The sequence below is a fragment of the Petromyzon marinus genome, chromosome 40 (genome assembly GCF_048934315.1).
Source record: "Petromyzon marinus isolate PM22_M1 ecotype Great Lakes invasive population chromosome 40, UKy_Petmar_22M1.pri1.0, whole genome shotgun sequence".
Classification (NCBI taxonomy): Eukaryota; Metazoa; Chordata; class Hyperoartia; order Petromyzontiformes; family Petromyzontidae; genus Petromyzon; species Petromyzon marinus.
This window is the reverse complement of record NC_133706.1, coordinates 9,266,553-9,292,104: the sequence shown is the minus strand read 5'-3', so window position 1 is coordinate 9,292,104 and position 25,552 is coordinate 9,266,553. Positions and strand designations below refer to the sequence as shown.

General features: G+C 52.1%; 1 protein-coding gene across 4 annotated transcripts in view; it reads left to right on the top strand.

Annotated features, from left to right (window-relative positions):
- Positions 1 to 20,775, top strand: part of LOC116950827 (transcription factor 12-like) — an 83,149-nt gene extending 62,374 nt beyond the window's left edge. For 3 of the 4 annotated variants that reach the window (XM_032968923.2, XM_032968922.2, XM_032968920.2), the window contains 9 exons: positions 3,839 to 3,917; positions 5,784 to 5,869; positions 6,608 to 6,691; positions 7,514 to 7,738; positions 17,470 to 17,581; positions 18,089 to 18,206; positions 18,613 to 18,836; positions 19,748 to 19,898; positions 20,596 to 20,775. In XM_032968923.2, coding sequence (XP_032824814.1) covers positions 3,839 to 3,917; positions 5,784 to 5,869; positions 6,608 to 6,691; positions 7,514 to 7,738; positions 17,470 to 17,581; positions 18,089 to 18,206; positions 18,613 to 18,836; positions 19,748 to 19,878 — 1,059 coding nt within the window. In that variant the 3' untranslated portion in view covers positions 19,879 to 19,898; positions 20,596 to 20,775. Of the gene's footprint in view, positions 1 to 3,838; positions 3,918 to 5,783; positions 5,870 to 6,607; positions 6,692 to 7,513; positions 7,739 to 17,469; positions 17,582 to 18,088; positions 18,207 to 18,612; positions 18,837 to 19,747; positions 19,911 to 20,595 lie in introns of all 4 variants that reach the window. The other variant, XM_032968921.2, reaches the window with a different exon arrangement.
- The last annotated feature ends 4,777 nt before the right edge of the window (positions 20,776 to 25,552 follow it).

The window sequence follows — 25,552 nt, the reverse complement described above, 5'->3', positions numbered from 1 at the left end:
CGTCGGCCCATCTACTAGAGATTGGTCCGCAGAAGCCAACGTCGCTGCATTACCGCTAATAACCCTTCAAGTGACCTTTTTTTTATCCTCGCAACGGGGTGTTGCATGCAGTCCTCCACAAAGCCCCTGCTAATAAGAAATATCTGTCACGTGGCATTCAAATAGATACTCCAATTCCCATCGTGGAAATTTGTCCCAATGAAGTGAAAAAAAGCGAATATTTTGTGATGGACAATTTGTACGCATTTATTGGTAACCTTGCTGAGACCATTAACTCGCTATGCTTGGGAACCGAGTCTCATCGCAGGTGTCTGCCTGAACACCAGATGCGAACCCAGGCTGTCGGTCATCCTCTAGTCTTGGGTGGATATTTAAAGTAATATTTTTTGCAGAATGCCCATGAAATAGAACCTACGAGCTTATTGGACCCTTCCTGCTGAAATAAATAACATTTACCTGATGATTTTCATACCCATCTTTGATGAAAATAAAATAATTGACACTTAAATCTTGACTTAAAGCTTTCGTGACTGCAGGAATTCATATTCTTGGGTCTTTCGGTAAAGCCACGTAGATAGATCAAATAATAAAAATAATAATATCACGGCGTTTCGATCACAACACAAGCAATCGTCATCAGGTGAGAAATATCGCGGGAGAGCTGCTGAGAATTTATGGTGGGAGCGCTGCTAAGGCAGGGAGTTATAAAGGTTTGGGATGGGTGTAGCCCAAGGGTCAGTGGGCAGGGCTAGAGAATAAATTTGCATGTAAATGTAAGATTGGGTAAATCTTGACAAACGAAGCTGTGGGGTTGGACATTGTATTGTGAGGGCTTAGCATGTCAATGTAAGAAATCTGCTTGTAAATGTAAGCTCGGAGAGAGCTCGGAAAGAGCCATCGCCACATGGAGGTGGAAACGGATGGCAAGCCGCAATTTACTAACACAGCTAATGGTGGCTGTGTTAGTGAATGTAACTCAGACGGTTGAAAATAACTGCTAACATAGGTAGGTAGGGAGGGAACATCACAGCCAGTTATGACCTAAACTGGTTAATAACGTCCTTCCAATGATTTATCAGTTTGTATCCATCTTCTCGGTTGAAATCGTGTGTGTGTGTGTGTAATAAGATCGGGTAAATCTTGACAAACGAAGCTGTGGGGGGTGTCCATTATATTGTGAGAGATTAGCATGCCTATCTACGTGGCTTTACCGAAAGACCCAATAATAAAATAATTGACGCTTAGTCACGAAAACCTCAAATCTAGATTGACACTTAGTTGGCAAATATTTCCGTCACTAATTTCGCGAACAGATTTAACACTGAGCAGCTACTTCCACCGCAGAACCGACGCATTAAGTGACTGAGACAAGCGTGTTGTGCGTGTGTGTGTATATACGTGTACATTTATACACATTTGTGATTTGGCTTCATATAGCATCGAAATGTGACCGAGTCATAAGATGCTGCGCAGAAACGGTGGGCGTACTTATTTTGTGGGGAGAAGCGGCCGGTCGTCACGACCCCATACGCCTCAATCGAGTCTCCCGGACTTGCGGAGATCACGTAAACAAACGCTTAGCCGACGAACATTCTCGTCACCCATTTAGGCTACAAATATTTAACGCTGCTGTGGGCAAGATCCCCGGAGTTGCGGCCATTTGGCCGCCGCTCTCTCTATCGCTCGCTCTCGTGCTCTCGCTCTCGTGCTCTCGCTCTCTCTCGCTGCACCTGCCTCCCTGCCGGAGCTCACCGACGGCCAGGGAAATTGGGGCGAGCGTGGAGCCGCACGCCAGAGTTTATTGCCCTTCCCGGGGGATGCGAGGGGCCGAGCGGGCGAGCATGCGAGCGAGTTTATTTATTAAATTTTATTTCCTGTAAACGTTGGGACAAAGTACCGAGTTTAAAACAGATGAAGGTACGCTCGTGGAACAAAAGTGTATTTGTTCCACATGCTGCGGCTTTTAATTTTATTTTACGATACCGGGGGGGTGCTCAGTGGCGTGCGGTTTGTTGGGGGCAGAATGACTTTCGGCGCTCTCGAGCCCGGCTGGTTTAATGTGAGAGGCCCCGTTCGTTCTCCCGACGAGAGAATGCACGCGGTTGGAGCTGGGTGCAGGTGTCATGCCGCAGTACAGGTAGAGAGAGAGGTGGGGTGGGGGGGTCGTGAGCGGCCTCAAATAACTCGCCTCAAAGAACTCGAGACTCGCCTTGTTCATGCGTCTGGAGTTGAGCATTGGCGTGGCGGGGCAGGAGCCTAGGTCCAGAATCCTCCACATGTGACACAGCCGGGCCTCTGGGGACGATGTGGTGATTACCAGTGCGGTGTGGGTATATCATTTGTGGGATGCCCTGAAAAAAAACTACTTGATAACCCGTTAAAGTTACTTGTCAAAGAGAGTAGTGAGGTTTTTGTTGAGAGTAGGTGGATTAAGTGGTTGGAGAAAGTGGATTGTTCCGTTGATTGTGCAGCTAATTGTAGGGGGAGATGAGAAAATAAAGACTATTCAAATGCAGAGGCGGGCCATCAGGGCCAGCAAGGCCTTCTCCGCTGGCCTAGATATTGTCATAATAAGACAATTCTATTTTTATAATGTGATATATTTTTTTATTAATTCTATATGTATTTTGCAAAGTTCATTCCCATCAGTCTATTAACGTCATTTCATTGCTACTCTCTCCTTCAGTTGCGTTGCTCCCAGTGCAGCTCATAAATTAGAGCTTTTATCCAATCAGATTTTCCACCTGTGCTGTCTCCACATCTCCACGTGAAAAATCTACCCTGAGGCCTTCAGAATGTCGAGTGAATCCCCTCTGCTGTTGAAGCAAATGGGGACGATGTTGACTGTCATCTTCTTTAGCTAATCACATTTCGAGTTGGCCATGGTGGGCGTATTCTTTGACATGCCGGAGCCTTCTAGCTGGCCTAGCCGCCTACGTCAGCATTTTTCGTGTGGCGTGATCGGAGGGCCAGTTAGCTAACTGAAGTAAAACTAACTAGCACGTAACGTAGCATCATTTTAGATTCATTTAAACTTTCTTTTGTGACGTTTAGATTTTTAGATGTAGTGCTTTAGATTGTTTTCGTGGGGAAGCCTGTTGAATCCTGATTGTGTTATTTGTGTTTTACGGCATTTTTGCTTGCTTGGTCGTCGTATGAGTAAATCTGGCTGGTTGTTGTGAGTTTGTTCTTATTTCTTTGGCAATGACATTGATGTGGGCTATGCGATGTCTATGTGTGATGCAACATCCTGTCACACTGCGTAATAGTGGTACATCTTTGATGGTTTCAGTCACCGTGTATTCATGTCTCTGCAATTAGTGTATTGTAACTCTCGTAGGTGTTGTGCCTCGTGTTAAATAACTTCATTCCACTCGATAAAGGTTACTGTCACTGTGAATATGGGGTGGTTACGTCGAATGACAATAGCCTGTAGCCCTAGTGTCACGGTGAGGTTATTCGAAGGCGGTTTAATTGCTCGAGGATAGCACTGAAGGCGTAGGTGTAAAATACATGGCCCGCCACTGTTCAAATGTAGATTGTCCAGTGTTTCAATGTTCGGGTTATCCAAAAAGTATCCGTACAAGGTACCAGGTTTTTCCGTGACACCCCTCGATTCATAGAATCGTGATTCACGTTCTAGTGAATGTATCAGCCTCTTGTGTCCACAGGGGTCACAAGAAGCCAGGTACATGCAACGTATTCAAATCTAAACGCATGGATTCTTACGCATGCATTGTGATCTTAAGTTTCCATGAGATATTGGCGATTCGATCGTCGGGGTGTCACCACGCGTTCGTGTGATGGACGTGCGCGCCGCGGCCGTGCTGTTTTTCAGATTTATTCGCCAGACCACACCAGCAGCGGATTTCCTTCCAACCCCGGCACGCCGTCCAGCGCCTCGCCACCCGCCACAGGTGAGCCGGACCAAGCCGACCCCCCCTCCCCCTGACAGCCAGCCGGGGGGGGGGGGGTCTCGGTGACGCCGTCACCACGCCGCGATAGGCCTCGAGGGAACAGCCACGAGTTTCCCCTGCGGGAATTAAACTCGGAGGAGGGGGGGGGGGCCCTAAAGGCTAAATTGAAATGGCAGCAGTGGCGGCAGCGGTAACTCGTGAGCGTGGGCGGCAGTGCGTATGCGCACGCTCGCCGCAACGATTAGACAGCGCTAATTCCCGATGGAAACTCATCTGTGGCTGCTCGAGGAAGTGACAAGGAGCCGCCGGCGCTGATAAGCCGCTATCGGCGCTCCCCCGGAGGCTTGTGGTCCCCTGCTGCTAATTCTGGTGGCCTCGGTAGCTGCCGGCATCTGCCGCATCCCATAAGAAAACACCGACGCCGTGCCACTTTGAAACGGCGCCCATGTCAGTGATCCTGTGTGTCTGTTACCTGTAAGAGAGACGGCACCGCCCTAGTTCTGTCGTCTCTCGACTGGTTCCTGATTCAATCTCGCGACGGGCTACATGGTCATATGCACCGTCGAGAACATCGGCCGTGGATTCGCTCCCCGCCTCCCTCTCCCCTCTTTCATCTCACTGTACTCCGCACCACACATTCTCCTGCCTCTCCCCTGTTATCTCACTTCTACTTTCCTCCACACACTCTTCTTTCTCCCCCTTCTCGCTAATTCCCATCAATGCACTCTTCTAACTCTCTCATCTCACTCCTCCCCTCTCACCGCGCTCTTCTTCCTCACCTTCCTTCTGTTTCAGTAACGGAGGCCTTTTGCCAAAACCCTCAATCCACCTTCACTTGATTGATTGGAGGTCCACTCATTGTGGTGCTGCTACAGCAGCCACTAGCCTGGAATGATCTTTCTCTAAAAGTTTCAGTCGCCGAGATATTTTTTGTGCGTTCAAATCCACATTCAAGACTTTTCTCTTCTGCATGCGACCCGACTGTCTCCCTCTCAATGAAATGTATCCATGCGCACTTGTACCGTGATGCCGTCTCTTTATTAACTCTCCGGCCTGAAGAATTCTACCCACCATTCCCTGCTCTAAAAAATACAAAATAACAAACCCTCTCTTTTTCAGTCTCTCCAGACGCACTCATGTTGCGTAAAGCTTCCCGAGATACGTCACGTTCAGATTCTTTATAAATACAAATGGTGTTATACAGGATGGCCCTAACACCCTTGCAAATGAGATGTTAATGTCATGGGATTTACAGGTAAAAAAAAGTGAAAAAACTATTGCCACTTTATCTCAATCGACTAACTTTTAAGCCTCTTTGTCTTTCACACATAGACTGGCACTGTCCGGTGCATCACGTCTCCACTCACACACTTCTTTCCGGGTTGTGAGCAGGTGGCCTCAGCCTCCCATTTCCCAGCCTTAGTGGCTTGTCTCCTCCACACCGCACGGCCTTGTGGGATGCCTCCTCTTGATCGCCGTGGTTGGGGGTGGGGTTAAGCACAGCCACGGCAGGGAAGTAACGAGGTCTCGCTGCTGTGCCCGCTTGCGTGCATGTGTGTGTTCAGGATGGGGAGCGGCAGTGTAGCGGTTAACGTGTCGCTCACGGCCAACGCTAGTGACAATTATCTGAAATGGTCCCGGGCCTCTCCTTGGTCAGCTCAGCCTCCTCAAATGAGTGCATGGTGCGGTGTGTAAACTTTGGCACTCGGGAGACTTAAGGCGGCAGGGCGTGGTGTTGGCCATTCACCCCCTCGTGCGCCGAGCCGGCCTTCATAGGTGCTCGCTAACAGCACTTGCTCCGACAATCTGTTAAAGGCTGTACGCCGGGGGATCTTCGTCTTTGCATGCGTGGTGCGGTCTGTGTAGGGCGCAGCGCAGGCACGTCCCCGTGGTGCCGGTCGGTGGGGCAGAGTTCAACTTCCCCCGCGTACAAGGGCACCGTCTGCTCGCTGGTGAGAGCCCGGTGACCACCAAGACGGTGTGCGGTGGACACAGAGCCCGCCCCCCATGACTTCCCCTGACACACTTCCCCCCCCCCCTCCCCACAGTCACCGCAGTGCGCCTTGCGAGAGGCCACAACTCCTGCTTGTTTTAAGGGGAGGTGACCTGTGGGGTGGTTAAGTGGGCTTCTGTTATAGGGGTTGAGCTGTTAGTTGGGGGGCTTTTATTGCATAAATGTACCTGTGGTTGGACTGTTTTACGTCTCGGTGTACCTGAATGTGTCTTGCCTTGAGTCTGAGTTTGTTCGATTTTGTCTATCTGCTAACGGGTGTGTGACTAGCACGGGTGTGTGGAAAGCGGGAGTGCTGCGCTACGAACTCGGCGACCCGGGTTCAATTCCCGTTCAGGGCCAACACAAGTGACGATTATCTGAACGGGTCCTGGCACTCCCCTAGGTCCATTCAGCCTAAAATGAATACTTGGTACGGTGTGTAATCATCGCCACTAGGCGGCCCGGCGTGGTGCTTTTCAGTCACCCCCACGTGTGCCGTGCCAGCCTTCATACGTGCTCGTTAACAGCACTTGCTCCTACAGTCCATTAACGGCTACACGGGGGATCTTTGTTGCGTGTCTACCTGTGTGGATTTGGCTCTGGATGTGTCTGTGTGTGTCTGTTTACGATTTTTGCATGCTTGTGTCTTTGACTTTTCTCTCTGTGTGTGTGCGTCCCCGTGTCCTCGCGCTGCCAGCCTCGCCAGCAGAAGGCCAGCACGGACGGACAGATCCACCAGGCGCTACAGGATGCGGCCTGCTTCCTCAAGGACATCTGTGAGGTGCGGGGATCTCGCAATCGCCAAAACACCCATCTCCCCTGTCCACACGGGGCCCTTATAAGAAAGGTTGCAAACGAGATGGGGCCATGCGGTCCGTCTATCCCAAGTAACGGGCCCCCCTCCCGCCCCGCGCTGCGTCTCACCGAGTGCTCACAGTGTCCCAGAAGATCTTCCACCATCGTAAAGCATGCCATTGTTGTTCCACCGCGTTGACCTTCCACGTCAGGTGGCCAATAGACAGCAGTAGGGCAATGGATTCTTGACTCCCATCTGTAAGGAGTGCGAATACAAATTGGGATTCACACGTCCTAAGTTACTTTTTGATGGGCTCATAGGTCGTGATTTGTCACCTACCAGCATACAGTGAGTACTAGGGCTGATTGGGGGAAGTAAGACTGACAGCAGGGGGACCAACCGCATTCTAGCATGAACATACAACCAAGTTTTGGTAGTAACGTTCTATTATCGCACACCAGGTACTGCGACTCGGTAAGGGAACTAATTACTTTCTATTTTCACACACCAGATGAATTGCATTGGCTTGAGAAGCAATCACATTTAATTATCATAGACCAGAAACCAGAATGAATTCGATGCCAGATACTGGTACTCACTGGGCAAGCCTATTACATCTTAACAGATATTGGTACTCATTGGGGAGGCAATCACGTGCTTACAATCACACTCAGCAGATCCTGCCACACATTGCAGGCACTTGAACTCACTGGCAGCTCCCATGCCTTAATGGAAGAAACCCATGGTGTATTCTGCCTCTCCCCCCCCCCCCCCACCGTGGCAACCCGCCCCCCCCACGTGCCACAGGGCCCCATGGAGGAGCGCCTGGACCGGCTGGACGACGCCATCCACGTTTTGCGGCACCACGCCGTGGGCCCCCCACCGTCCGCCGAGCTGCATGGCATGCTGGGAGGGCCGCCCTTGTCCGGGCCCGCAGGGACGGCTGGGCCCGGTGGACCCGGCGGGCTGGGGCCTGCTTACCGGGGCGGCGGGGCCTCCGCCGGGATGACATCTGGCAAGCACGCCGGCATGGTGAGCGGTCGTCACCGATTTATATACATAGTTCCCTACATCTCCTATAATAATACAAGTAATTTACCACTTGTGGTGGAATGACGAATCCATTAATTGAGTTACCTCGATTCCTAAAACTCAGTGCATTAACCAAATTTTGAGGTGTAAATATTTATATTTTCCCGATTCATATTTGTTGTATGTCATTGGTTCACATGATCTCCCTGCAGCCAATATAGGCTGTTACTTTCATCGTATTGAATGAATATGGATATTTACAAAAAAACATCTTGAATACAATCGACACCTTGATTCACGACACTCGAATTGCTAGAGAAGTGAATGGTTCCGCGCCTAGTTATCATCACGTTACCCTGTTATCCCGTGGTCCCCGTGGTTGTTTTGTGAGTAATGGGGCTCTGTATCCTCTCATTCACTGCTGTTGGAGACTGGGAAAGGAATCTGTTAAGAGACATTAAGAAGATGGCTTCAACTTTGTTTTATTAATCTTTAATGTCACTTTTTAAGACTGTCTGCAGTCATGAAAAAAATATATCCACAGACTAAAATTATAAAACTGTGATGGTGCCAAATTCAGCTTCCAAACACTGCACATCACGATGAAACTTTAATAAGAATTAAAAGGGTGAAGAATAAAACTGTTTAAATACCTTAAATCAATGCAACTTTAGCAACCACATAACACGTCAAATGAAACATTAAACCGCGTCGGAAAAAGCAAACTCTGAATTGCGTTAAATCAATCCGAGTTCAAATCGCCCGCTTGTCGCAGGTTAACAAAACACGTTTCATTAACGCGTTTTTTTCAACCCAAAATCCAGACGGGGCCGGCGACTCGGCGGAGGTGGGGGCCTCCGCGCGGACCGCCGGCCCCCTCCCCTCAACTTCTTTCCCACACAACTCACGCCCGCAGCTGGGCCCAATCAGGGCCTGAGCGTCGGCGCTGGCAGCGAGAGGGAAACTTGATACGCGCCACAGCACGGGTTGCGGCTGCAGCCCAACAACAAAAGCCTTCAGGGCCCACCACGGCCCAAACTCGGGTCCACCCCCACTCCGCTCTCAGTGCCTGGGAAGAGCCCCCCCCTCCCACCCCCCTCTCTCTTTCCCCCTCCCCTCCCACCCCCCTCTCTTTCCCCCTCCCCTCCCACCCCCCTCTCTTTCCCCCTCCCACCCCCCTCTCTTTCCCCCTCCCCTCCCACCTCCCTCTCTTTCACCCTCCCCTCCCACCCCCCTCTCTTTCCCCCTCCCCTCCCACCCCCCTCTCTTTCCCCCTCCCACCCCCCCCTCTTCCCCACCCCCCTCTCTTCCCCCTCCCACCCCCCCCTCTTCCCCCCTCCCACCCCCATCTCTTCCCCCTCCCACCCCCCCCTCTTCCCCCCTCCCACCCCCCTCTCTTTCACCCTCTCCTCCCACCCCCCTCTTCCCCCCTCCCACCCCCCTCTCTTCCCCCTCCCACCCCCCCCCTCTTCCCCCTCCCACCCCCCTCTCTTTCCCCCTCCCCTCCCACCCCCCTCTCTTTCCCCCTCCCACCCCCCCCTCTTCCCCACCCCCCTCTCTTCCCCCTCCCACCCCCCCCTCTTCCCCCCTCCCACCCCCATCTCTTCCCCCTCCCACCCCCCCCTCTTCCCCCCTCCCACCCCCCTCTCTTTCACCCTCTCCTCCCACCCCCCTCTTCCCCCCTCCCACCCCCCTCTCTTCCCCCTCCCACCCCCCCCCTCTTCCCCCTCCCACCCCCCTCTCTTCCCCCTCCCCACCACAATCCCACTCTCCGCCCACCCACCCCCTTCCCAGGCCACGTTGTCACGCACACTGCCCCCATTTCATTCCTTCACCTGGGCTTTAACCTCCCCCCCCCCCTCTTTGTTTATCATCTGCGTGCAAAACCTTTCCACGCCTAAGCGTAGCGTAGACTGGATGACACCTACTACCAGCACGCTACCACCAGCACGCTACCACCTGCACGTTACCACCAGCACGCTACCACCAGCACGCTACCACCTGCACGTTACCACCTACTACGCCCCTTGCCTTTGCAAAGATGTACTGCTGCCACCGTGTAGAGGTGGTGCAAGTCCCGGTGGTTGAATGCTGGCCGTAGGGTGTCGTGGTAGCGTGCTGGTGGTGACGTGCTGGTGGTAGGGGGCATGTGGTAGTGTGCTGGTGATTTCATCCCTCACGTGGGCCCTTCAGCTGCCGCCCAGCTCACCTGGCCTCACGGCACAGCACTCCAATTCGGAGGGGTCGGGGGAGCACGGAACGTCTGCCCCCCCCCCCCCCCATCGTTCTGCGATTTGAATTTGACAAAAAAAAACGAAACAAAGACAAGACCCCGAACTAATTGTGGCTCGAATGTGGCTAGAAAATATCAGCGCGCTGGAATGGTTGGTTGCCATTTCACTCGTGACTTTGGCGGTGCAGTCGGAGTTGCTCGGGAGGGATGGGTGGGTGGTTGCGGGGGGCTGGGGGCTGCACCTGCCTCTGGAATTCTGCCGCTGCTGAAACCCGAGCGCTCCTCTGCTGTGCAGTGCAGCGATGGCCATTCCAGCTGCCATGGCCCCTTGCAGGCAGGGGTGGGATGTGTGTGTGTGTGGGGAAGATGGGATGGGGGGTGTACGATCGTCGGTGCGAGCACACGTGTTATGTTGTGTCGGGCGGTGCGTGTGCGTGCGCGTTGGCATGCATGTGAAGGAGCGGTTGTGTAGTGGGTTAGCGCAGCGTGCTACGAACTCGGCATTCCGGGGTTCGATTCCCGCTCGCGGTCAACACCAGTGACGATGATCTGAACCGGTCCCGTGCTTCCCCTAGGTCGACTCGGCCTCAAATGAGTAACTGGTGCGGTGTGTAAACGTCGCCACTCGGGAGACAAAGGTGACCGGGCGTGATGCCGGCCGCCCACCCCCTGGTGTGCTGTGCCGGCCTTCATAGGTGCTCGCTAACAGCACTTGCTCCTAGTCTGTGAAGGATATACGTGGAGGGGGGGGATATTTGTCTTTGTTTGTATGAGTGTGTATTTATCTGGCTCTCTCTCTCTTGTTTTGGTGCGTGTCTGGCTGCGTGCAGCATGCGTGAATGTGTGTCTGTGTGTTTATGAGTATTTATATGCGCTTAGGCTCATGTTGGTCTGTGTGTGCGTGCCAATTATATGTTTGCGTGTGTGCACGCGCATTTTGCTCGTGAGCATAGCTGATTGTAGCCGCCTGTGACAAGCGCAGAGGTTGCAGATTTTGCAGCAGGCATCTGTGTGCAGATGCCTGCTGCGAGTAGTAAGCATAATAGTGCATCTGTGGAAGGTACCGTGCAGTAAGGGGCCATCCATTTAGTACATACGCAAAAATCTGTCAAAAATTGACCCCCCTCCTCCCTGTATGGCGTACTTTTTACACCCCCCCCCCCCCCGAATCCTATAGAACGGCCGATATTTAATCCACGCAGAAACGATCAAGGATGAATAATATTAACGTGTTTAAGCAAACAGATCGTCCACCACCGGACTATCTAACTCATTTGTAGGCCAATGTAGACATTATTATCGAGGCTTCACCCCCCCGCCCCCCCGTTTCCTATGCGTACATACATTGTCAGTAGACCCCCCCATACGCAAGCATACGGATATGGGTTAACCCCCCTCCCCCCGTCATGCGTACGTACTAAATGGATGGCCCCTAAGGATGCGTTTGCAGCAGGGACCCACGTGCAGCCAGCATCTTCGTGCAGCACGCATCATAGTACCGGAGTTATCCTCGTGTATCAGTTATTTGTGCACAGGAGAGATAGGAATGCAGGAGGTTTCTTTGTGCAACAGTAATTAGTGCAGCATGCCTCCCTGCGGAATAGTGATTTATGTGCAGCGGACTAATGTGTGAAGTAAGAATCAGTGTGTAACGGCCATCTGGGGTGTAGCAGAGATTATTGTGCAGCGGAGATAATAGTGCAGTATCGCTCATAGTGCAGCGGGGAATCACGTGCACAGGCATCTGAATGCATCAGTGAATCGTATGCATTTGGGATGCGTGCACAGGAGAAAACAGGGTGCAGTGGTTATCTGGGTGCAGCAGGCATATCGGTGCATCAGGGCTCACAATTCTGCAGTGATTTATGTGCGGTAAGGAATTGGTGGTGCAGCTGGGAAGGCGCTCTGCCCTAGTCTCTGGCAGGCTCACTCTCTGTGTTTTGCTTGGAACGCTGCGTTGCGGCAAAATGGAAATTATGAAAACGGCAGATTTAGCAGTTATTGGACAGCTTTGCCTGCTCACCAAAATCATTTGTTATTTGTGCGATGTTCCTTAATGGAGTGCAGCTTGGCTTTGCGCGCGATCACTCCTCTCCGAGTCATTCTGCCCCCACTGGGATGAGAGCGTTGTGCAGTGATGTTCTTTCCTTCCTCTGCGCCGGTGTTGTGTTCAACGTCGAGTCGATGTCATGTTGCATAAGGGAGGTTTGGAGAGAGATGCAGCCCCAAACATTGCATTGAGGTGACATGGTTGGTGCAGGGGTGACGGAGAACTAGAAGTGGCACTGCTGACGGCTGGGTTTCAGCCACCTGCGACTTTTGTTTGTACGCAATTTTATCATCATTAATGAACCCAGAATACAGTGAGAATTTCCAAAGGGAGGGAGGAACAACATATAACGTAAAACAAGCCAGGCGTAATGCACCCCCCAAAATTATGGAACTGAATGAGGGCATCCGGGCTGAGCCACCTGTGATTTAATCGGGTGCTCCAGTGTAGCGAGTTGATGGTGTCAGCCCAATCGCCAATCACTGCGCCAAAAAAAACCCACATTAAGAATATAAAATTTACTGTAGCGCACGCGGCATGTGGAAAAGTACGCGGTCTAGATTATGGATTTTAAAAAGTCACGTGAAAATCTGACGATAAATTCTGTAAAATATGATTGAGTGCACCATCATCATCATCATCCCAGCGTGGATAAAAAAAAATCAGTTTGTCTGAGTATGTCTGCCACCACCATAGTTTGTGAGCATTTCTCTCTCATCCAAAAAGGTGGACAAGTTATTCCTCTCAGAACTACAGAAGTCTCAACTTCTTGACGGACAAGTCCTCAAGTTAAGAGGCACATCACGTTACCGACGAATTATCCACATCTTTAAAAATGTGCAAAATCGTGGGACTTGCCCGGAGTGCAGTTTGGCCCTTAATAGCGTGCAGCGGGCGCATCTTTTCCATGCGTGTGGCCGTTCCTTGCCAGGTCCCAACCAAGAGCAATTCGTTTTGCGAGTTGGGTTTCGGCGAGGAAGGGTTAAATAAAGGAGCCGATCTCACGTCGCGTGCGGTTGGGAGCAGGCGTGGGGCCTGCGCCGGGCTGCAGGTGACTCTGCACCGCGGGCAGCCGTGCGGCCCGCGCGCCGTTTATTTACCGTAATTTAACCACGGAGAGAGGTTTTTTTTTCTGATTGAAAAGACGAGCGGAAAATTTGTTTCGACAACCCGCCCCCCCACCCACCCACCCACCACCAGCACTCTGCTCTGTTGTGGGTAGTGACATTTAGCATCCTTTTGTTAAAAGTAAATTAATCTCTTTCGATGAGTAAACACCGCGCGGGCTGCAAAGGTGACCTCTGATGGGGCTCCCTCCCTCCCTCTCTCTCTCGCCTTCCTCGTTTGGCAAATTCCTCATGAAGCATCTTAGCGGTGAGCGCTCAGGGTGAACAGCCCTCCACTCACCCATGGCTTCTGTGGCTCTCCCGTTCACTCATTCTCGCCTCCTTCCGTGGACTCCGTCTCTCAGGTGGACCGGATTACCGTGGGGCTAGTTTAGCATGGGGGTGGATGGGCATAAGGCTGGTCTGGTGCCATGGCTAGTTAGGGTCAGGAATTATTGAATGAATTAGGGTCAGGGCTGATTTAATGCTAGGGCCTGGTATAGTATAAGGCTGGTCTACTGCCATGGGTGGTTTTAGTACCAAAACTGGTTTAGCATGTGACTGGTTTAATGCCAGGGCTGTCTTAGTGCTAGGCCTGACCTAGTACCAGGGCTGTCTTAGTGCTAGGCCTGATTCAGTACCAGGGCTGTCTTAGTGCTAGGCCTGATTTACTACCAAGGCTGTCTTAGTGCTAGGCCTGATTTACTACCAGGGCTGTCTTAGTGCTAGGTCTGACCTAGTACCAGGGCTGGATTCGTGCTAGGCCTGATTTACTACCAGGGCTGTCTTAGTGCTAGGCCTGCTTCAGTCCCAGGGCTGTCTTAGTGCTAGGCCTGATTCAGTACCAGGGCTGTCTTAGTGCTAGGCCTGATTCAGTACCAGGGCTGGCTTAGTGCTAGACCTGATTTACTACCAGGGCTGTCTTAGTGCTAGGCCTGACCTAGTACCAGGGCTGTCTTAGTGCTAGGCCTGATTCAGTACCAGGGCTGTCTTAGTGCTGGGCCTGATTCAGTGCCAGAGCTGTCTTAGTACTAGGTCTGATTTACTACCAGGGCTGTCTTAGTGCTAGACCTGATTCACTACCAGGGCTGTCTTAGTGCTAGGCCTGATTCAGTACCAGGGCTGGCTTAGTGCTAAGCCAGATTCAGTACCAGGGCTGGCTTAGTGCTAAGCCTGATTCAGTACCAGGACTGTCTTAGTGCTAAGCCTGATTCAGTACCAGGGCTGTCTTAGTGCTAGGCCTGATTTACTACCAGGACTGGCTTAGTGCTAAGCCTGATTCAGTACCAGGGCTGTCTTAGTGCGAGGCCTGATTCAGTACCAGGGCTGGCTTAGTGCTAGGCCTGATTCAGTACCAGGGCTGGCTTAGTGCTAGACCTGATTTACTACCAGGGCTGTCTTAGTGCTAGGCCTGATTCAGTACCAGGGCTGGCTTAGTGCTAGGCCTGATTTATTACCAAGGCTGGCTTAGTGCTAGGCCTGATTCAGTACCAGGGCTGTCTTAGTGCGAGGCCTGATTCAGTACCAGGGCTGGCTTAGTGCTAGGCCTGATTCAGTACCAGGGCTGGCTTAGTGCTAGACCTGATTTACTACCAGGGCTGTCTTAGTGCTAGGCCTGATTCAGTACCAGGGCTGGCTTAGTGCTAGGCCTGATTTATTACCAAGGCTGGCTTAGTGCTAGGCCTGATTCAGTACCAAGGCTGTCTTAGTGCTAGGCCTGATTCAGTACCAAGGCTGGCTTAGTGCTAGGTCTGATTCAGTACGAGGGTTGTCATAGTGCTAGACCTGATTTACTACCAGGGCTGTCTTAGTGCTAGGCCTGATTCAGTACCAGGGCTGTCTTAGTGCTAGGCCTGATTTACTACCAGGGCTGTCTTAGTGCTAGGCCTGATTCAGTACCAGGGCTGGCTTAGTGCTAGGCCTGATTCATTACCAGGGCTGGCTTAGTGCTAGGCCTGATTCAGTACCAGGGCTGTCTTAGTGCTAGGCCTGATTCAGTACCAAGGCTGGCTTAGTGCTAGGCCTGATTCAGTACCAGGGCTGGCTTAGTGCTAGACCTGATTTACTACCAGGGCTGTCTTAGTGCTAGGCCTGATTTACTACCAGAGCTGTCTTAGTGCTAGGCCTGATTCAGTACCAGGGCTGTCTTAGTGCTAGGCCTGATTTACTACCAGGGCTGGCTTAGTGCTAGGCCTGATTCAGTACCAGGGCTGTCTTAGTCCCAAGCTGGTTTAGTGCTAGGGCTCCATTAACCTCCGGTAGGCTGGGTTCACACCGGGATCAGCTTAAAGTCTCCGGTAACTGCCATCAGATCGATCAGGGTTTAACGTCAACACTTGCCCTCGTGCCGTGTCGGATTTTAGCGTCGGTATCGCTCGAGAGCCCGTGTGGGATTTAACGCGATGGCCCCCCTTGCACAGACACAGGTTGTTAATCACGCCCGCTGTTTTATGTGCATATTCACGTTGAACTTCTTTCGCACCGTACGTAGCCAAACCATGCCAATCGGAGGTGCGGGGGAAGGACAACAAACTGAACACAGAGCCGTTTTAAAGAAATGAGTGTCATGCTAATATCTGAAGGAAGAGCGTTCCAGACGGCCGCAGGAGCCAAAGTGCCGCCACTGCGAGGATGACACCGAAGTTCACGTTACGGCTGATGCTCCTTAACGAGAACAGCAAGGCACGTTTTGATTTAAAGCTTTTGTGACTGCAGTAATTCATATTCTTAGTTTTTCGGTAAAGTCGCGTTGAAGGGAAACACGCTTACGGTGGCTTTCAGACAGCATACATTAATTTTTCGTCTCCCCCCTCCTCTTTTCAGAACATAGATGGACTCGTCCTTCTAAATAAACTGCCAAATCGCTGCGCGTGGCGCTAACGTTTTCAATAAATAAATACAAACACCGTTTAAAAATAGATAAATGCGAACCGCCACTTCTTTCAAATGTTTCTTGCCGTTGGTTTTTTCACACCTGATGACGACCGTTTGTGTTATGGTCGAAACGTCGTGAGAATTTTTTTTATTGTTTTATATTTTTTTTATTATTTGTTTCCCTTCAACGTGACTTTACCGAAAGAGCTAAGAATATAGCGAGGCGCGTTGTTGTTGATGTTCTTCCGCCATGAACGTGGACAACGTCCCATGATGAGTCGGAGCTGACCGGGACAATCTCCCTTTGGGGCCTCGGTCGCTGCTGTCCCACGGACGGAGCAGGACTCCTCCGGTGGGCGCGGCGATGCCGTGGGTGGGATGAACACGTCGGGGACCGGCGGCACGGGTCGCCGGTTAGGCTCCCATCGCCGGGGTTAATTCGCCGGAGACGTTTTTTTGTTGTTGTTGTTGCCGCTGTTGCTGCAGCGCGCACTAATTAGCCGTCTCATTTGCATGTTTAATTACATGCGAGGTGCGCGTCGTGTGTTTTGCGGGCGCTGTCGGGGAGGGGAGGGAGGGAGGCACGCACTGCGCTACCAGCAGAAACACGTGAAAAGTGGCATATAATATTCATTGTATTGGACCTGCATTCTAATTACATTTTAATTACATATTAACGAACTTTGCTAATTGCATCCGCAGGATCTCACCGTGCTCTCCAGCCGAGTGCGGGCGATGCCGCGGCTGATTTGGAAATGTTATTGTGCCTGGTGCGCACGCGTGCGTCTGCGCGTACATGGGGCACGTTGTGGTGCCAGTGAGTGCCTGCGTGCGTGCGTGCGTGTTCGCAGCGTGCGCGTTTCCGTGCGTGTATGCACGTGTGCATGTCCCCCCTGCCTGTGTGTTATGTGATGCTTGCGCGTGCGTGTGCGCAAGGCAAGCCTGCACCGTTGCATTGTGAGACGCTGGGCGTTCGATGCCCCAAAGCACCCACCCCCCCCCCCCCCCATTCCTGTAGCAGCTCGGTTGATTGAGATGTACTTTCGTTCTCCTGGACCGGGGAGGTAAACCACCAACCCAGCCCCCCGCTGTGTGAAGTTGCCATCGTTTGTTAATAAAAAACACTTGGGTACCGCATTAAAAAAAGCTGCCTCCTGCGTTAAAAAAGCCATCACACGGGACCACGTGAAACTCGTCGGAGGTGGCAGGTTGACCGGCGCGAATTAAACGGCCTCGGTCCGCGGGGTTTTCTCCCCTTTTCGAGCTCCACTGGAGCCCCCCCATCGCTCCCCCTCCCACACGCGCCGGTGCCGTGCGCGGTGACACAGCGCCACCGTGTGTTCGAAACCGACATCGCTGCCACGGTTGCTGTCGGAGGTGGCCAGGTGGCGTCAAATCCGGCGAGAATTCATCACTCGCTGACCCCCTCCCCGTCCTTGTGGCCGCTGTCTCGTGTTGTCGTGCGCAGGCCGGGAGCCGCCGTGATGAGGCCGCAGGGCTGCACCGGGCGCACCAGGCCGTGGCGGAGTCGATGTCGGGGTCGGCGCCGGATCTCTCATCCATTACCGACAGCTACAGAGGTGCGGGGCGTCCTAACGGGGGCTCAGAGGCTTTGCCCCGTGTGTCGAAAGGTGGCACAATGGGGGAGCACAGCTGGTGCATCTGGCCATTCATCTCAATTAGTTGCCCCACAACACCTGGGTCTGTGCTGATGCCTGCCAGCGAGCCCTACACGCCTCACGTGGTCTCGAAGAGCACCTGGCCTGGCACAAGCTCTGTGGTGACGTCACCGGCATGTAGTGGCGAATGTCGGTTGTTGTGGTAAGGTGTGAGTATGTGAAGAAAGGTGACGTAGTCGTTATTGTACTGCGCTATGAACCCGGAAACCTGCGTGCTATTCCCGGCCACAGCTAATGTCGCCCGCTCACTGACATTAAGTGCTGCTCGTTGGCAATACTTTCCCCAGCAATGTATCAAGGCTACAGGGGGGATCCTTGTCTTTGTGGTGGGGTGTGTGTGGTGAGTCGTGATCCTTCGTAACGCGTTTGTGTAACGACGTGGTGTGGTGTCACGTGCGTGTACCCCAGGGCTGCCGAGCGCGGGCAGCAGCAGCGTGGACGTGAAGTCGGAGGACGAGGCGGAGCGCGACGAGAACGAGCGCGGGGATGACGAGCACAGCAAGCTCGGCTCACGTGGCAGGGCCAGGTACCGCCTCCCGCTAACCCTCCTTACTGCTCACCCGCTCACTCGCTCACCTGCCCACCCGCTCACCTGCCCACCCGCTCGCTCACCCGCTAACTGGCTCACCCACTCACTGGCTCACCCGCCCACTCGTTCACCTGCCCTCCCGCTCACCCGCCCACTCAGCCTACTGCTCACCCGCCCACTCAACCACCCTTCCGCTCACCCACCCGCTCGCTCACCCTCCCACTCATGCTACTGCTCACCCGCTCGCTCACCTACCCGCACACCCACCCTCTTCCGCTCACTCCCCCGCTTTCTCACCCACCTGCACACCCGCTCGCCTTCCCGCTCGCCCTACCCGCTCGCCCTACCGCTCGCCCTCTCGCTCACCCCTCCCTGCGCGCGCGTGCACGTCCCCGTTGCGCAGCACGGATGAGGACCTGCCCCCCGAGGAGCGCGAGGTGAAGGACCGCGAGCGGCGCTTGGCCAACAACGCGCGCGAGCGGATCCGCGTGCGCGACATCAACGAGGCCTTCAAGGAACTGGGCCGCCTGTGCCAGACGTACCTCCGCTCCGACAAGGCGCCCACTAAGCTCGGCATCCTGCAGCAGGCCGTCATGGTCATCACCAGCCTCGAGTCGCAAGTGCGCGGTAAGTGCGGTGGCGCGCCCGGCGCCGGCTTTCGTCGCTCGCACGCTCCTGGGCCCCTGTGTGTCGGTCAGCCACCTCTCCGTCGCTGTTGAAGTTGCTTCTGCCATGGTGACTGTACCTGTGCATGTCATTCCTCCTCCCATCCGCACAGAATGACCCTTCCGTCTCATCCACACTTTGTTAAACCGCTACACTCGAGGTTAAAAAAAAACTTCTCTTTCTCCGTCATCCTTTGCACTGCTCCACTTAGGATTTCCTTCCCAAAATATATTTGCGCAAGTTCTTAGAAGGCCACGTAATATTTTGGGCCTTTGTTCCCAGGTGAGGCCTGTGCTGCCAGCGCACGCTGCCAATGACCGAACGCCATCTGTGGTCACGATCAACAGAGCCTCACTAATAATCCTCGCATTTGTTGAGCCATTAGCCTGGAATAAATTAATCTCTTTCCCGTGCCATGTTTTGGATCCGGGCAGTGGTGCAGATTCCCACCGTACTGAGGATTTGACCTTTGCTCCTATTTTCAAAATCCTTCTCGTAAGACAGCAATTTGTAAATCTACGCCGTTGGGATTGTGGGAGTTATTTGACCACGTTTCTCCATGCTGGTCAACGTCGGTTGGTGAAGGCAGGGAGCAAAGTCGCCAAGAGCCTGACAGCACGGCGGATTGTGTCCAACAATGGATTTTGCTGCACTTGCCCTCTGCTGCCCACAGCGTAGCTTGCCATTCACAACCTGCCTTGCGTGGTCACACACCCATCAAAGCGCCATCCAGGCCCATCAAATCGTCGCACCCTTCCACCTTGACGAACGCGTCGTTATACGGTTTGTCCCGGCGCGCCTTAGGGCGGCCCCCCGCGCTAACGATCGCTTTGTGGTCGCCGTTGTTGCCGCGACGTGTCGCCGACGTTTAGAGCGCAACCTGAACCCCAAGTCGGCGTCGCTGAAGCAGCGTGAGGAAGACAAGGCGATGGCCGCGTCGGTCGAGTCGGCTCTCCTGGGGCTCGTGGGCCTGGGCGACCCCGCCAGCCTCGCCCATATGTGACATCGCTCGCCCCCCGCGCGGTGCGTGTTGGGGTGCGTGTTTGGCGCCGGCGGTCCCCGTGTTGCCGCGGCACGAGCATTCGTCGTCATGCCGCCCCACCGCGTTCCACAATCGGTTTCTTTACGGTCACATTTTAACCGTCCTCTGTGTTTCTATGCCAGAGGCCGCGAGATGTTAACTATCGCGCCTGGTATGCAGCAGATCGCGGGTTCGATCCCGACTCTTGACGCCTGTATATTTGGAGTTTGCACGTTCTCCCCGTGGTCGCGTGTTTTTTTTTTTTTTTTCCCCCCCTCCGGGTCCTCCGTTTTTTTCCTTCCACATTTAGAAACGCGCGTATAAAGTATTTAGCTGCTGTAAATTCCCACGTGATAAGCCCACATCGTTGAGCTATCATTTGTGGCCGGGTCGCTTCTGAAAAAGAGAGCTGCGTAGCTCAGTGGGCCGGCCACACACGCGGCCTGCTCTCTTTCGAATAACGTCGTGCGTATTCGTGACGGGCGAGACTCGTAAGGGTACGCGACGATAAACGCTCAGACTTAACCCACTTAGACAGTGAACTTCCACATCGAAGCGGACGGCGGGCGTGTTTTTGTTTGCGATTCGTGCACCCTCATCAGCGATGCATTGCCTGCTAATTGTTGATCCATTTTACGTTTGGAGGCGCACGCGCGTTCGTGGACGCCGACATTGAACCCAGTCCGTGCCGCCCTCCAGGTCCCCAGTCAAAGGCCTGGCTTCAAGCACTGCAGCAGCAGCAGCAGCAGCGACCCTAGCCAGCTCCACTGCCACCGAGGGACCACCATCCTGAAATCCCAGGAAGGAACGAAATTCCACGACTTGCTGCTGCTGTAGGGCAGCACGTGAAGACACCAGCTCCAGCTCGGGGTGGGGGCAGGGGGTGGTGGGAGGGTTTGGGGGAGGGGGGGAAACGAGGTGGGAGATGGGGGTGGGGGGCAAGCAGTATCTAGACACCCCCCCCCACCCACGCCCCCCACGCCCCCCGCGTTCTGCGCGCGAGGGTGGTGAAGTCGCTGGGGCGGGGGGGGTGGGGATTGGGCGTCGTGTGTGTCCCAGGTTGCGTTGGTGACGACGTTAATATGATAATGTGCCTGAAACCTGACGCCCGAATGCATTATGTGCAGATTTACGAGATGACATTCATTTTGTGATAAGGTGGGTTTAGACGTTTTCTTTCGGATGTTTTACATTTATAATGTGAGCTTGGGAAGGAGCAAACTCATCATAATCCGCTGCCGTCACCGCGATCCGTGTCTCCCAAGTTCCTGTGAGAAGGTGCCGCAGTCGCATTCCTTGCGGGAACGATCGCCGCACCGCCACTGCCGCCACCACCACCACCACCACCATTTGTACATACATTTTGATACCCGTTTATTATTGCAGGGAGGGGGGTTTGTATTTTTTATCGCAAGTTACAATTTTTGTATTTTTCATACCATGCTATATTTGTAAAGTGATATCCGTTCATTTTTTTTTTTATGTTGTGAAAAAATACGTGTTTTACCTTTTTATTATTTCCACCGCATGTACAATCGCGCCATCCCATTCGTCGCAGACGTAGCCCATCGTCGACACCGCCAGCGCTCGGCTTGTCGGCCAAATTCTGAGCCTCCTGAGCAAAACGCCAGCCCCTGGGCACTCTGTGGTGCGCCATGCCGGCCGGCGGCGTAGGTTCAGAGGAGTGACGTGGGGCCCTCGAGGGCCCTCGGTCACCACCAGTCCTTGTGCCGCGAGCGGCTCGCACGAACCGACTCGGAACTACGCTCGCCAAACGTTGCGTCTCAGCGAGGTTTAACGTTTAGTTTATTGTCCTTCGCCGTACCTCCGATTTAGCACGGTTGGCTGCGTACGGGGTGCGGAAGAAGTTCAACATACACACGTACATTCATGTTTTTAAAAGACGCCCGTCGCCCATCGTGACACTTCAAGATAAATGTGAACAAACGCTGTGTGTGGAGGGGAGGGGGGGTGAAGGGAGAAGACGAGAGAGTTTTTTTTTTTTCCCCGACGCACGTTGCCCGAAACGCTTCGCGAGTCGTTTCCGCTCCACGCCAACTTGATCCGCCGCGGTGCGGATAAGCGATCATCAGGGCGCGAGCGGCGATGTCTCTCGGTGAGCGAGCTGTTGGTGTCATGCATTGGCCTTCGCTCGTTAGCCTGGGCAGGAGGACACGGAGGGTGACGGCATGGCCAACTTTTTGGTCATGGCCAGGTTAGCATTTGCATCTCGTCATCCCAGCACCGCCACTGCCATTGTTGAGAGAGTGCCTGAGCACAGTTCTCCACGGATCATGTTATGTGTATTTTTGTGTGTGTCTACTAACCGTTCTGGTGATTAAGGGTCGAAAATGTATTAAAAAATATATTATAATGCAAACTATATACACATGTTGGATTAGTGATGTGCCGATCATGAACCTAATGCTGCAAAGGCCTTGTCTATTTCAGTATTTTTGCATTGATTAAACACATACCTAATACTGCACATACAGTACTTAAATGCGTACATAATTACCTATATGAACATAAACGGTGAAACGTGATTGCACGGACCAATTCACGAATGAATGAGTAACGTCACATACGTCGGTGTAACTTCGCAATACGTCACCACGAGCGATGCACAGGTGCTCGGGAATATATATACACGCATCGACGGTGCCGTTCCTGCTTTGGTGTAAAACGGAGAGTTTCCACCAATTCTGTGAATACCATTTTTTTCTTCGGAAAAAAATCCTAGATTTGCATGATAGCATTGTGGGTTAGGTCGGGACCCAGGCCAAATTTTGGTGGAAACTTGCCTCCCTCCCTCCCCAACACACGAATCGATCTCTTTGTGCGTAATTCGCCTCGCGCCTTATCACAAAGTGAACCCCGTTAACGTACATTACAAAGTGAACCCTGTTCACGTACATTACAAAAGTGTACCCAGCGATGTGGACCGCCACAGCCTCTCTCGTTCGGCCTTAACGCCCCCCCCCCCCACTCGCCTGAATTGTCACGATCTGGCTTCAAGATTACATTTGAGAATGCATTTTATATATTTAAAAAAGTCTTGACTACGCCCAAGAGGACGCGTATGCCGCTGAGGTGTCGTGATGAAATCGCCTTGTGCTGCATGGAGTTGTTACATTGCAGGATCATGAGAGAGGGTGACGTCTTGGGCGGAAGCCTTCATCCTACATTGGATATGGCTGATGGTGGTAGTAAGCGGTGAACATAGCACTTGGAAATCTCTGTGACAGCAGCAGTGGTCATTTGAGTTGTAAAACGAACTTGAAGATTTCCCCTGAAAGGACATCTATTTATATAGGAGAACAAGGGAGCAATCCGGCCCAGGAATCAATGGAATTTGCTTCTCACGCAGCACAATTCGACGCGTGTAAATGTGACCTACAGATGCGCTCCGCTCTCGGGAGAAGCGTGGCTGTATCGCTGGGTGCAACTTTGTGGCTGCCACGTGACCGGTGTTTTTTTTTATTTGGGTATACCTTGGTCTCTCCTGAAATACCTTGGGTTAAAAAAAAGAAATGTAACCTCGGTGATTATTTTTTTTAGGCAGGAAAAATTCCGGCAAATTTTCAAATGCAACTCGTCCCCTATTCCTCCTGACTGCGTGTCGCGTGCCTGCAGCCCGACGGGTTTGGTTACAACAAAGCAAAACGGTCATGTTTAAAACGAGAGAAGTGTTGTGATGTCTAGGGCTTGTAGACTCTTACTGGCAGAGGTTCGATTTATATTCTTACTAAGTGGGACTCTGGTGAAATTAATTTGATCGGAAAATCTGGGTGTTTTTTTAAATGAAAGGCGGATTTTGAATGCTTTGCTGGTCGTTAACTTGGAATGTTGCTTCCAATATAGCAGCCCAATACAAAGAGTATTGGGCTGCTATAAATGTCCGCATGACAAGCCATTTCGTTGAGCGATCATTTGCGGCCAGGTCACTTGTGAAAAAGAGCGACATAGGCTCAGTGGGCCTTGCCTGGTAAAATAAAAAGTTAAGTTTTTCAGTTTTAAGACTAAATTGTGTGATTTGATGCTTTAGCTTCTGACTAAAGTGTCTCGTAAACACTTTCTCTCTATCCGTTACTTCTAGCCCAGAAACGAGTAAAAATTTGCCATAGTTTTGATTGTAAGTCGGTGTAATCAGAGGGACAATTATTTTCATGTAAGGTGTTCGATGAAGCTGGTTTTTAGATCATCCATGAAACGTAAAGCTATGTCCACTTGGGGCATCGCATCTTACAGGAGGTCTGACATGTCAAACATGTTTAGTTTAAATGTTTTACGACCGTAGCTTCCCACATTAGCCCTTGTTAGGCGACGTGGCTGTGTGGTGTTCAGAACGTTTTACATTTCGTAAAAAAGAAAAAAATCGGTGTACAAAAACTTGAAAAGTTATTGAACGCACCTTCATCTGCACCACCACCACCAGTCTTGTCTGTACATAACATTTACCGTAGGAATAAATGTGCCTTTTTACTACTCGTAAAGCATTCCTGGGTCTTTTCCGTTGTGCGTAATGATTTAAAAGATGTGGCATGAAGAAGTTAAAATTCCCCACGGTGGCTGGGAACTCATCCAGTAGGACCTCGCCTGGACGCTCGCAGCTCATCACGTGCTGTTTTTGTAACGTTGACTGTTCACATCTTGATGCCAATATCAACGGGGGAGGCCTTCATCCAGCAGTGGAGTCACAAAGTGCTGTACATGTGCAATGTCAATTGTAGTACTGTACTTCCTTGGAAGCCTTCACAGAGTCTGGAGATACGTTTTCGGTGTTTCTGAAAATAGTTTTACGTTTAACATTGAAGTCTACGGGAGCCTTTGACACAAGCCTATGGTAGCCTTTAACATTGATGTATATGGGAGGATTTAACATTGGTACAACCTATTCTTATTTTTCATACTTTGATACTGGCAATATAAAGGTCCCATAGATATAAATGCTTAACCCGAGCTATACATTCTCTGATACGTGCACCGTCTTTGTCCTGTGCTCCTTTTGGCGTCCTCTGGTCTGGCACTGGTGAGACGAGGCCACAACATCGTCTGTCTTTGGGATAGGCAAACTAGTTTAAAAGACAATGCATATATTATCAGAGCATGTTCATTTTCATGTTTTACCACAAGTACGTGTGGTTAATGTGGACTTTATTCCTTGCAAAAGGTGTCTATTTGGTGTTTGAACATCTTAACACGTATTTTTTTTTCCAGAAGGGGTAAAATATTCTTATTTTTGATAGATTGCACTTCACATTAATTTTACATTTGCGAAGGAAACAGCGGCGACTGCCACGTGCTCGGACATGATTAATCGCAGCCCGTTACCACCTATGCAGGCTGAATGAAGACCGGTGATTCCTTCATAGGATATTCGATGAGTTCCTTGTTTGGGACGTTGAAGGCCATCCATCCGAGTACCCAATCGGGCCCTCAACCCTGGCTCCGCTTCCGTGAGACCTCACGAGATCAGTTCCATATTAATTTTGTCCAACCAGGTGAGACCTCACGAGATCAGGATGGGCTCATTTTTTGCAAACGTGACCTGGGGCCTTTAATCTGCCGGTCGGGGGAGGTAATGGTTGCCGCTGTATGTGCGTGTATTTAATCCCATTAAAGTAATTTTCAGTACCGTTTTTCTAATTCAAAT